This window comes from Panthera uncia, chromosome B1 (genome assembly GCF_023721935.1).
Source record: "Panthera uncia isolate 11264 chromosome B1, Puncia_PCG_1.0, whole genome shotgun sequence".
Taxonomy (NCBI): Eukaryota; Metazoa; Chordata; class Mammalia; order Carnivora; family Felidae; genus Panthera; species Panthera uncia.
Window position 1 is genome coordinate 159,135,857 of NC_064811.1, and position 13,599 is coordinate 159,149,455.

General features: G+C 40.8%; 1 protein-coding gene across 2 annotated transcripts in view; it reads left to right on the forward strand.

The window, feature by feature from the left end:
• IDO2 (indoleamine 2,3-dioxygenase 2) overlaps positions 1–13,599 on the forward strand; it is a 75,448-nt gene that overhangs the window by 41,459 nt on the left and 20,390 nt on the right. For both annotated transcript variants that reach the window (XM_049631479.1, XM_049631480.1), the window contains 3 exons: positions 2,034–2,048; positions 6,220–6,319; positions 8,402–8,519. In XM_049631479.1, the coding sequence (XP_049487436.1) occupies positions 2,034–2,048; positions 6,220–6,319; positions 8,402–8,519 (233 nt within the window). The remainder of the gene's footprint in view (positions 1–2,033; positions 2,049–6,219; positions 6,320–8,401; positions 8,520–13,599) is intronic.

Here is a 13,599-nt window from a genome sequence, read left to right on the forward strand (position 1 = left end):
ATTTCTTAACTTGACCTTCAAACTCCTGCATAATTAGGCTTCATTCATTCTCTCATCAAATTTCCATTCCACAACATGCCTTCCATTCATGTCAAATTAGGGCCAGTGACTTCAATAAGTCATCCTGATATAATGATCATAAATGATTGTGATTATGATTATGATTATAGGTGAATTAAGAGTAGGGCTCTAGAAAGTTAGATTGAGAATTTGATTAATAATGCTATCTCTTCTACCTAGCTGGCATCAATCTTTGGAAAGTTGGGCTGGGAATGTAGATAAGTATTGGTCTAAAGAAAAAATAGTGTGAGTTTTAAACAAACAATAATTAATCAGAATGGGTGGAAAACGTGAATTGTTAAATTTCCCTTTGAACTTTATTATCACAACCAAATTTATTTCAGGCTGTAGGTACAAGAAATAGTACTTTTGTAACTTAATAAAATAACTAAAGGGACATTTAGGTTAGATGTGAGGAAGAACTTCCTCAGCTTGAGGGTTGTAGGTACCACAAGAATGCCAGAGGAGATGATGGGAATCTGTTCTAGATGATTAAACACTTAATATAACATTATAGATTTTGGGGCTAATTTATGTGCTTCTTGGAAGAAGGGAGGCCATCTCATCTCTCTAAGGAAGTCTGAGGCCTGGGAGGATACATTTTCCATAATTATTAATCGTGATCTTTGACCAGTTCTTTCATAACAAAATTAGTGACCAGCTGCTGAATCTGACTCAGAGTTTTGACAGAAAGAAATAATATATATATGTGCAGAAATAATTCTGGTCAAGGCATTGGGTGTTGAGTCAGGTGGATTTCTGGTTTGAAGAGAAAGAGAGAAATAGGAAAGGTTGAAGGGAAAAAAAAATGTCTGGACTGGAATGGTTAAATCAACAATACAACAACAAGGGGCTAGTTGCCCAGTGAGTGAGTGAGCAGGGCTGCATCCCAGAGAGGCAGACACAGTCTGGGGCTCAGTAGTTAGCTTTCTTGGTGATTAAGTTTGGAGTCTTTTAATATGCCTTCCATAGAGCTAAGTGCTGTAGAGAAATGGAAGACATGGAAGCAAAGGGCACCAACATGGTTAAAGAACAAGACAAATGTCAAAGAGGGACATAAGCAATAGCCCTTAAGCATTTCAAAGCAATTATATCAATGCAGGCTTTAAAAATCAGGAAACAGCTTGGTGAGGAAGTGAAACTTGATCTGATGCTAAAGGTAAGTAAGAGTATAATAATTATAACAGAAATATGGGTTTGTGGCAATGACAAATATATAAAAGGAATAAGATAATTTATCATGGTGGCCACAGGCTAAATATTCTTGGGCTCCTGTGTGAGTGGAGATTTAGCTTACTCCTTGTCACACAGTGACTTTCAGGGAAGGAAAATTTTTCCTTTCTTCCCTTCTAGGTTCTTTGCCTGGTCTGATAATTACATTGACATAAGACAGATCAATAGAAGAAAAATGAAATTAATTATTTTACCTATGAGAGCCCATAAAATATGAGACTCAGACAAGTGACCAAAACAGGAAGACTTTGTACCTTTAGACAAGAAAACAATACATTTGGGAAGAATTGAGAAGACATAGGGGTTTGGGCTTAGGGTTAGCAAATTAGTGAAGGTGTATTTACACAGGCTTCTTGGCCCTAAATTCCCTCTCGGGTTAATTTTCCTGGTACAGGTTGGGTACCTGTCACATACCAGATTTATTTCCTGCTTTCAGGGGAACAAAGGAAGTCAGAATGTCCTTCTTGTGCCAGCTCTTTCTTACATAACATTAGTTCAAATAATCAGTGTGCCAAAGCAGTGCATTTGGGGTGGAGCATTGTGCTCTCCTTCAGACCCACAGTGTAGTCACGACCTGTGACATCCAAAGTGTGCATGGATGTGTGTGTGTGCATGTGCATTTGGACACAAATGTATGTGCCTGTGTCTATGTCCTCTCAAAACGCATACCAGTTTAGAAACTGATTTGTTCTTTTATTTCCTTTTTCTCTTTGTGGTTATCGATACTGAAATTTGACTAGACCCCTGGAAATCAGGTAAGTTCTCAGAAATCGTTCACTAACTTTATAATCCATACTAACTAAAAGCTTACAAATAAACGAAAAGGAAAGCACATCAAATTTTGTATATAGTATATAAACTATCTAAAAATGCCTGAAAAAGAACAAGACAGGAATATTTCACTCTCACCACTGAACATAGTACTAGAAGTCTTAGCCTCAGCAATCAGACAACAAAAAGAAATAAAAGGCATCCAAATTGGCAATGAAGAAATCAAACTTTCACTATTCATAGATGATATGATATTCTTTTTAGAAAACCCAAAGACTCCACCAAAAATTTGCTAGAATGAATACATGAATTCAGCAAAGTTGCAGGACATAAAGTCAGCATACAGAAATCACTGCAGTTCTTTTCTTTTTTTTTTTTTTTAAAAGTCTATTTATTGTGAGACAGAGCATGTGGGGGAGGGGAGAAGAGAGAGAGAAAATCCCAAGCAAGCTCCACATTCAATGCAGAGCCCAATGTGGGGCTGGATCTCACAGCTGTGAGATTATGACCTGAGCTGATATCAAGAATCAGAGGCTCAACCAACTATGCCACACAGGTGCCCCAGAAATATGTTGCATTTCTATACACCAGTAATGAAGCAGCAGAAAAAGAAATAAAGGAATTGATCCCATTTGCAATTGCACCCAAAACAATAAGATACATATGAATAAACCTAACCAAAGAGGTAAATGAACTGTACTCTGAAAACTATAGAACACTTATGAAAGAAACTGAAAAAGACACAAGAAATGGAAAAAACATTCCATACTCATGAATTGGAAGAACAAACATTGTTAAAATGCCTATACTACCCAAAGCAATGTATACATTCAATGCAATCCCTATCAAAATACCACCAGCATTTTTCACAGAGCTAGAACAAACGATTCTAAAATTTGTATGGAACCACAAAAGACCCCAAATAGCCAAAGCAATCCTGAGAAAGAACAGCAAAAATGGGGGCATCACGACTCCACACTTCAAGCTTTAATGCAAAGCTTGTCCTCAAGACAATATGGTACTGGCACAAAAACAGACACATAGATCAGTGGAACAGAATAGGAAACCCAGAAATGGACCCCCAACTATGTGGTCAATTCATCTTTGACAAAGCAGGAAAGAATATCCAATGGAAAAAAAGACAGCCTCTTCAACAAATGGTTTTGGGAAAACTGGATGACAACATGCAGAAGAAAGAAACTGGACCACTTTCTTACCCAAAACACAAAAATAAATTCGCCATGGATGAAAGGCCTAAATGTGAGACAGGAAACCATCAAAATTCTACAGGAGAACATAGGCAGAAACCTTTCTGACCTAGGCCATAGCAACTTCTTATGAGACATGTTGCTAGAGGCAAGGGAAACAAGCAAAGATGAACTATTTCAGCCAACAAAACTGAAAGGCAGTCTACAGAATGGGAGAATATATTTGCAAGTGACATATCAGATAAAGGGTTAGTATGTATAAAGTACTTACCAAATTCAACACCCCGAAAAATAATCCAGTTAAGAAATAGGGAGAAAGCATGAATAGACATTTTTCCAAAGAAGACATCCAGATGGCTAACAGGCACATGAAAAGATACTCAAAACCACTCATCATCAGGGAAATACAAATCACAACCACAGTGAGATACCACCTCACTCCTGTCAGAATAGCTAAAATTAACAACACAGGAAACAACAGATGTTGGCGAGGATGTGGAGTAACAGCAACCCTCTTACAGTATTAGTGGGAATGCAAATTGATGCAGTCACTGTGGAAAATAGTATGGAGGTTCCTCAAAAAGTCAAAAATAGAACTGCCCTATGATCCAGCAATTGCACTACTAGGTATTTACCCAAAGGATAAAAAAAAATATAGATTCATAGTGCTCCAATGTTTATAGCAGCATTATCAACAATAGTCAAAATGTGGAGAGAGCCCAAATGTCCACAGACCGATGAATGGATAAAGGAGATATGATATATACACACATACACACATACATACATACACACACACACACACACACACACACACACACACATACACACACAATGGGATATTACTCTGCCATCAAAAAGAATGAAATCATGGGGCACCTGAGTGGCTCAACTGGTTGAACCTCCAACTCTTGATTTCTGCTCAGGTTGTGATATCATAGTTGTGATCTCACCTTCATGAAATGGAGCCCCACATGTAGCTCTGCACTGAGCACAGAGCCTGCTTGGGATTCTCTCTCTCTCTGTGTCCCTCTCATGCTTGCACTGTTTCTCTCAAAATAAATAAACAAACATTAAAAAAAAAAGAATGAAATCTTGCAATTTCCAAAGATGTGGGGTGAGCTAGACAGTATTATGCTAACAAAAATAAATCAGTCACAGAAAGACAAATACTATATGATTTCATTCATATGTGGAATTAAAGAAGAAAAACAGATGAACATATGGAAAGGAAAAAAAAGAGAGAGTGGGAAGCAAAACATAAGAAACTCTTGTAATTTTTTTTATAAATTCTTTTTAATGTTTATTTTTGATAGAGAGAGGGAGGGCATGAGTGGGGGAGGGGCAGAGAGAGAGAGGGAGGTGCAGAATCTGAAGTAGACTCCAGCTTGAGCTGTCGGCACAGAGCCTGATGCAGGGCTCAAACTCAGCAACTGTGAAATCATGACCTGAGCCAAAGTTGGACGCTTAACCAACTGAGCCACCCAGGCACCCTTTCGTAAGAGACTCTTAATGATAGAAAACAAACTGAGGGTTAATGGAGGGAGGTGGGTGGTGGATGGTATAAATGGGTTATGGGTATTAAAGAGGGAACTTGTTATGATGAGCACTGGGTGCTATATGTAACTGATGAGTCACTAAATTAAAAAAAAATTTTAATTAAAAAAATTAACAAATAAAAATAAAAATAAAAATAAAAATGCCTGAAAAAAAGACTAGAGGGAAATGTGCCAAAAATTAAAAGTCCAAAAATTAGCAATGGTCCCTGTGCTTTGTAAGGATTAGGGGATTAATTTTCTTTACTACATTTTCAAGTCTGTTCATAATGAAGCAAATAAAGTTCAATGCAAGAAAAGAAAAAAGACTTTAAAAATTCTCTAAATCCTCTGTGATTCTTTGAAGTCTAAGACCTGAAAAAGATCTATGGTCTCACCATAGCTTGTATGAAAAGGCCAAAATTGTAGAGTGGTTTCTATAGCTACAGAAGAATCCCTTTGAAATATCTTGTTTTACATGGACTGGAGCTCATGGGCCAGGTTTGGTCCAGACATCCTCAGGCTCCTCTTTCCCCAGAGAGCAAAATTAGCCTCTAAATTGACATTGCCTCTCCTCAGCTCAATGAAGGCATTCTGTATAAAAACTGTAGCTCAGCAGATGGAGATTGGAAGGATGAAGAAGCCACTTTCCACACAAGTGTAACTTCGCTGGCACAATGGAGTTCCTGACTTATTTTTCTTTTGGGTTTTTTTTTTTTCATCTCTGGTCATGCTTAAAATGTTAGAGACAGAAGTGATTTATGGAGTGAAATTTTAGGTTTTGCAGATTGGACTGACATCTGGGATATTTGAATCTAGATAGCTGGTCTTTTAAAGATGATTCTATGACGGTCTTGCAGCTGTCATTCTTATGTAATACAGCACTTGGGGGAAAAGGTCACTGATGAGAGAAAGCACTCACATGAGTTATGAGATATTCCTGCCCTGGTCCTGTGACTAATCAGCTGCATGACTTTGGGGAAACCATTTTGCTTCCTTGGGCCATAGTTTCAAGTCTAAAAAAGGAGCATGAAATTAGCTGTTGTCTGTGGTCACTATACCTCTAAGACTGCCCCTGCTCCTGACGGGGATGGTGTGATGGGCCACAGACTGGCCCTGTGGAGAATCAGCAGTGCCTGCCCACTTATATGTCAGCTGTTCCACTGGGAGGCCATGCTAGACTTTGAGAGTCCTCTGGTCCTTGACCATGGTCTTGAATAAGTCTGCTCTCTTTCCTTTCTGGAGCAGAGCTGGAGGCAGATTCTCCTCCTCAGAGCTATTCTACAGAGATGAGAGGGGTTTTCTTCAAGTCTACTTGCTCTTGCATTTGTCTGGCTCTGAGGTGGTCTTTGGGCCCTGCTCACACCACAGTGTACAAACCTCTCTAAACATGTGGTCATTTCCTTCCCAAGGAACTTGGACGTCATTTTCTCATTTCCTGGGGAAGAAAGCCTGCGTGGCTTTATACTGGTGACTGTTTTGGTGGAGAAAGCAGCAGTACCTGGGATTAAGGTATTTTCTTTATGGCATTTTTTTTTTTTTGTCCTAAATGAGAAATTAGTCTGAGCTTTACTTCCCACCAAGTCCCTTTCCCTGTAGAGAACTAATAATTATAGATGAGTATCGGCCTTGTCCTACTTGGTGTATGTCTGGGAAAAGAGGTCTGATCTCTAGCCCACAGCTCTCCCTTTCTTCAACTACTGCATCACTTGGAATGACCATTCACCCATTCAACTGACATGTCTTGTTCTGAGTAATGTATGTCTGGGAGAACAAGACAGATACTGTTCTGGATGCCATAGAAGCTCACCATCCAGTAGAGAAAGATGGACTGATGTATGGGGTAACAAGAAAAAAAACAAAAACAAAAACCCAGTGTTTTTCATGAAAAAACATCTAAGACCTAATCCAGACTTGCAGGATCAGGCAAAGGGAAATGACAGCTGAAGTTAAAATCTGAGTGATGTATGGGAATTAAGCAGGAAGTAAGAATGGAAGTGGGTATTCATTCCTGGCAGAGAAAACTGTTATGCAAAAGCGTCAGAAAACAGTGAACCCTCTTCAGAGGACAGTGAACCCTCATTGAGAATACCTAGCCCTGAGCTTGCATATTTGAACTCCTTCAGGGGTCAGGTAGATAACAGAAAGTTCAGGTATAAAACAAATGAAGGTGGAGTGACAGGTGATCATCTAGGGAATGCTTGCCTTGCACAAAGATATTTAGATTAGATTTAAGTCTTTCCTCACTACCTTCCCTGGTGAACATTCTTTGAGTGCTTACTGTGTCCTCAGTAGAGTGACCAGATCATGGGATGATTACCTTAGCACCCTCTTTCAGTCTCAAAAGTGAAACTATATGCTTACTTTACTTCTCCTTCGTGTGTTTAGTTCACTGAAAGATACAGAGTAAAGCATTGGTCTTCAAAATATAGCTCAAATAAGGTAGAAACTGCCCGAGAACAAGGAAGTCTTCCTGGTGAATGGAGCTCTGATGCTATGGGATCTACAGACTCTGTCTGATTTTATGTACAACAGAGCTCAGGAGTGAGGCTGCCCTAGTTCAAGGTCCTAGAAGTAGAAATGATCATAATGATGAAGGACCATAAATAAGGCAAGCTGAGGGCCAAACACAAGCTAGCACAACCCATCCCCTCCCCAAGTGGGATATGTGTGATATTTCTCAGGCACTCCTGGCTGCCCAAGAACAAAGGAAAGAGGAAACAGATGGTTAACTGATAGAAATTACTGTCATACAGGACATGAGTCTCCATCAGTTTACAAAGGTCTTACAAAGGTCTTTACAAGAAAAAGGCAATCTTATCAATAGCCTAATCTCCAGAAACCTGTGGACTCAGTTTTCTGGAGCCCTAATATCACCTTCCCCTCCACAGTGATGTGGGGAACAAAGGCAAGAAGGAAATGGCAGGTAAAATTACATTTCTTTATAACGTGCAGCCCATTGACAAATACTTAAGGCAAATACAAAGCAGACCATTTCTCCAGGAACCCCCTATTGTCATAATGTTAATGCCTTACTAGAGGGAAAACAACCTTAGCTTGACAGCAGCAAGGCCTCAGGCATCTTAGACGTTCTCTTTAGCATATCAAAGTCCTTCTGGAGGCCTCCCCCCAACTCCATAGTATATAACCAGTCACTCTGTACAACCCCAGTGCCCAAGGGTCCTGTCCCTGTGCTTTCATAGGATCACCTTTTTGCACCAAAGACATCTCAAAAATTGTTTCTTGGCCATTGACTCCAGACCCCCACCACTCCAAAACCCCATTAATAATATGAGATAAATCCAGAAGAAAGAACAAAATTGATTAGAGTTATGCCCTTGAGAGGTACAAGAAGTAGCAGTCAATGGAAAAGCTCCAGAAAGTCTTAACTAGGGATCTATCTGAAGGGTGCCCAGAAAGATTCTGGCTCTCAGGAAAACCTCACAGGATATTTAGTTTAGGAATGCCCCTGGGGAGCCCTGCCTAACAATCCAGCAGTCAGATGGGTCCCCTTTTTCTAGATTCCCACAGCTTTGCTGCTCTACCTCAGTGGACTGAATGTTAATGAATTGAGTGAATGAATCTCCTCTTCAGGCACTTGTTCAGGCAGTGAATGCCATCTTGCAGCCCAGCCAGAACTTGTTGCTTCAAGCCCTGCAGCGACTGAGACTCTGCATTCAGGATATCACCAGAACTTTAGGACAAATGCATGGTATGAGGCTTCTGAAGGCTGAGGGCTTTGCTCGGGAAGACATAAAATGTCAAAATGTCAATGTCTTTGTTTTAAGGCAACCAAATGTTGTTCATGCTACTGAAAAATGAACTCTCAGTTTGCAGTGACTTTCTCATGGTTTTATCGTTCTTTATATCTCTTGTGATTCAGTTGTTTCCTCTTCTGGCTAGCCAAAATGTTCTTTGCATGTAGAGGTCTTACAGTAACGAAGCTGGGGCTGAAAGGGTGGAGCACACGACATCGGTTGTATAAGCTCTATCCAGCAATGTTAGGTTACTGAAGGACAGAATTGTGATATGAGAGAGTTTGTCCTTACACTCTCTAAAGCCTCTCTCATTCTTTGTTCTCTAGTGGAAGCTGAGATGACTGACCTTGGCTTTGGGCCTTATCTGAGGGGCCTTCCATCGCTCCTCCTCTGAGGCTAGTTTAAAGAGGAGTTGTTACAGGTGTGGCCGGTTAATCTTATCCTAAGGACTGCAGCTCTTAACTCCTTAATCAGAAGAATCTAGAAAATGTAATTGTTGTGTGTTTGAAGAAGGTGTGGGAGAGGGGTGTGATCTGTTTAACAAGAGGGTAAGGATCTAAGTATCAGTTTCCATGGATCCTGCTTCCCTGACAAATAGAGGGAGTCCAGGAAAGGAGAGGTTTATGGGAAACAGGACAGGAGGAAGCAAGGGAGGGAGGGAGAAAGGGAGGACACCAGCTTTATTACTTTTTATTAAGGGAGTAAATTTATTTGTCATCTCAGACTCTCTGCACTAGTGGAAGTCCATCAGAAGTCACAGGACTATGTATTATTTCCATTCAACATCCTATTTTATATTTCAGATCCACACTTCCTCCACTTCCCTGAATTTTAATTTTAAAGCCCTCCTGATCACATCAAACAAGCTCTCTAAACTGAGTGACATAGATTTGAGCCTTAACAAGGTACCCTGAGTTTATTAGTCGGGACATCAAGACCAGGGGAAGTGACATTGCAGGTGCATTCAGATCATATTGATAAGGGAGCATAAGGCAAGCTGACACCCTGCATCCCCCCTCCCCCACCCCACCTCAGGTGGGGTATGTGTGATATTTGTCAGGCACTTCTGGCTGCCCAAGAACAAAGGAAAGGGGAAACAGATGGTTAACGGATATAAATTATAGTCGTGCAGGACAGGAGTTTACAAATGTCTTAGTAAGTTTACAAATGTCTTAGTAAATTGTAATAAAAAGGCAATCTTATCAGTAGCCTAATCTCCAGAAACCTGTAGACTCAGTTTCCTGGAGCCCTAATATTACCCTTCCCTCCTTCGTGATGTGGGGAACAAAGGCAAGAAGGAAATGGCAGGTAAAATTACATTTCTTTATAATCTGCAGCCCCTTAACAAGTACTTGAGGCAAATACAGAGTGTACCATTTCTCCAGTAACCCCCTTCTGTCAAAATGTTAATGCCTTACTAGAGGGAAAACAACCTTAGCTTGATAATAGCAAGGCCTCAGGTATCTTAGGCATCCCCTTTAGCATGTCAAAGTCCCTCTGGAGGCTCCCCCCAACTCCATAGTATATAACCAGTCACTCTGCACAACCCCAGTGCAGCATTTACTGCCCAAGGGTTCTGTCCCTGTGCTTTCATAGGATCACCTTTTTGCACCAAAGACACCTCAAGAATTCCTTCTTGGCAGTCAGCTCCAGACCCCCATGACCCCCAAACCCCATTAGTATGAAAGAACAGAAGTGAGTAGTCTGGAAACTCATGAGAGACCCCTCACCCTGTCACACTGCCTGCTGCAGTAAGAGGGCACAGTCCTGTCTGTCACAAGCTTTCCTAGTGCTCATTGTCAGAGTCACTTTCTCAGCCCAGGCCAGCCCAGTGCTCTCTCTCCATTATCCCCTGCAGGAGTCTGGTGGCCTGGGAGATTGCAGGGCTACTTTCCTTGTTTTGTTAAAAAGTTAATTTTCCCACACAGGCATGATTTATTCTAAAAGTTGTATCTGTAGTCACCGCAGTGAAACAGGAGTGCATCAGACTGCATTTTCCAAACAAGGCACAAAATCTTCCATCTCATAGGCTCCTTTCCAATGTGGCTCTGACGTGCCTGTCCTCAAGGAGTGCAGGCTGTGTCCTCACTTGTGGTATTGGTGGGCCTGTGACATGCCCGTAATCAATAGCACGCAGCAGAAGTGATGCTGCGTGAGCTTTGAGGGAAGGCTAGAGGGGGTGATGCAACTGTTACCTTGTATACTGAATCACCACGTAAAAATGCCACCTGCTCTGAGGCCACCATGCTGTGAGTGAGAACACCAGGCCTCACGGAGAGGCCATATGTAGGTGCTCTAGTTGGAAGCTGCCATGGAAGCGAATGAACCCTTGGATGACTCTAGATTTCCACCTTCAAACCGTCCTCAGTCTTCTAGTCATCCACCTGGGGGCCCAAATACTGTGAAGCGCAGTGTGTCCTGTGTCCCGTCCTGTGTCCTGTCCCCTGTGTCCTGTCCAAATTTCTAGCCCGCAGATTCCAAGAGCATCATATACTGGTTGTTTCATGCCCCTCACTTGGGAGTGGTTTGTTATGCAGCCACAGTAAACAGAAAAATGAAATGATAAAAATAACAAATACTAGAAACTTCAAGGGTTTTTTTTTTTTTTTTTTTTAAGTTTTAAGTTTTACTTACTAGAGAGAGAGAGAGAGCGAGCACACAGGTTGGAGAGGGGCAGAGAAAGGGAGAGACAGAATCCCAAGCAGGCTCCATGCTGTCAGCACAGAGCCTGATCTGGAACTTGAACTCACGAGCTGTGAGATCTGAGATCGGGACCTGAGCCGAGATCAAGAGTCAGACGCTTCACCAACTGCACCACTCAGGTGCCCCTGGAAACTGCCAGGTGTAAGGAATCAAATAAATTGTGTCACTGTGTCTGGTTTGTAGTTGATGACTTTTTTCTGATGATCTTTAGAGCTCAGCAGCACTTTCCCCTCTGCTGCGTCTCCCCCCACACCAAATGGAGCTCATGAATTTTTTTTTTTCTTTCTGAGCTCAGCTTTAGCAAGAGTTGTGTGCTCTACTCCCTTCTTCCATAATTACATCATTTCCAGGCAGGATAGCTTGAAAACATGCCCAACGCAGAGGAGAAGGTACTCTTTATTTTAAGGCTTCAATTTATATTTCTGAGAACCCCCATGTTATCACTGGGCCTTTGCCCAGCCCACAGGTGATTCCACCTCACAACCTTAACCTAGTCCTCAGCGCAGACGGACTCCTCTTCAGGTGGAAGTCCGTCACAGCACTAGACTTCTAGACCACACCCACACTGTGCATTGCTCGCTGAGTGTCAGCGCTGTGCACCTGTAAGATCCGTGTCTAGCTCCCCTTTTCTGGGTGATTTGCAGAGAGCTCAACCAGGCCTGGGCATTGTGCTCTGTTGGAAGGCTAAAATATGTTCGGATTTCCAAGCATCCCGATTACACAAGCATGTCTTTTGGCAGGTTTCTGAATACCTCCTGTTTCTAAGAGTTAATTTCCTCCTTAGAAACGCTGAGAGATAAATTTCTCTCCAAAATGCCACGGAAAGTTTTGCCTTGTATTTCCTTCTGAATCAACACAGTTTCCATCTTCTCCTTGACAGATTGCTGCCTGTAAGAATTTTTCCTTTAATGATAGCAAGGAGTCAAAATGTTTCCTTCTAAGAGTTTGGCATGTGTTTAAGTCAGGTTTCTTACTCGGTGAGTTGGTACTAAATGATAGTGTGAATTCCTGCTGCTACCCTCTTCTGGCTGGCTCACTTAATTTTGCCTAAGGAAGTTTTCTTCCTAATTTGTAAACTTCCTTTGTCTACAACTGATTGGAAACAAAATTATTGTTTCCATTTTTGTTTATCTTAAATTAAAGCTTAAAAGTGGCATGCAGTTAAGATATTTTTAGATTTGTTGAAAGCATTGTTGACATTGTATAAAACAATATTTGGTAAATGTTTTGTTTTGTTTTGTTTTGTTTTTTTGTTTTTTGTTTTTGGTAACTGATAAGCTTTTACTAATTTATAATTAGTAAGAGAGACTGTCTAGATGTTGGGCAGCTCTATGATTTGGGCTTATAAACGGCAATAATTAAATTCAGTACCCTTGGTTTATGTTAAGGCATTACGATTTTCTTGGTGAAAGTCATTCCCCCTACCTTCCCAGCCTACTGATTTCTGGATCTTCAGCTCCCTGTGCAGTCTGAAGAAGGTATTGCAGTCAGAACTGTGTACTGATGAGAGAAACCTCTGGTAGTAATAAAAGCTATCCAAAGTTATCAAACGTTAACTTTGAAAATAATAATAATAGAAAGTAAATAAAGCAAAGTGGAAAATAATCAACACTGGGATTCTTCTCTGCTAAATACTGTGGGATAATAACGACTCCATTCATATTTCTAAAGTTGTCTTCACTCGTGGATTACTTACACATAGTAATCTCAGTATACCCTAGTCACCTGACCCACCATATTTTACCTTGAATCTTATTTTCTCATGTCAATGCATAAAATCAAGAAACATGCCCACACAAAACCAGTTCTCAAAATATTGAAGAGTCCCATGAGTCTTCACAAAAGATGTTTTTAGGCTTACAAGGAAGAATATACATTGCATATCACACATCAAAAATATCCAGAAATCTACAGTGATTATTATTGTTGCATATGGTTAAGATTCACTCAGATTTGCTTACCTATTATAACCTTCTTTTTGCCCTTCACTCCTTTGCACACATCTCTTTTGCTACTAGGATTTCCTCTAGTGAAGACCTGCTGCTGGCTAACTCTGGTCTGAAAATTGCCCTGTTTCACTCCAATGCATAAAGAATATATTTGCTAGCAACAATATTCCTTTAGATGTTGAGTAAATCCGTACAATATCTTTTAGCTTCCATTGTCACTACTAAGAAGTTAGATGTCAGGGAAACCTATCTTTTTCTGATCTGCTTGTGAGTTTCTCTTTATGGGTCTGTGTTGTTCCGTTTATTATGGGTTGGTTTCATTATGCTTCTTTAACTGATACGACTTATCATTCTGGTAAGTCCTTAGCCATCACATCCTCAC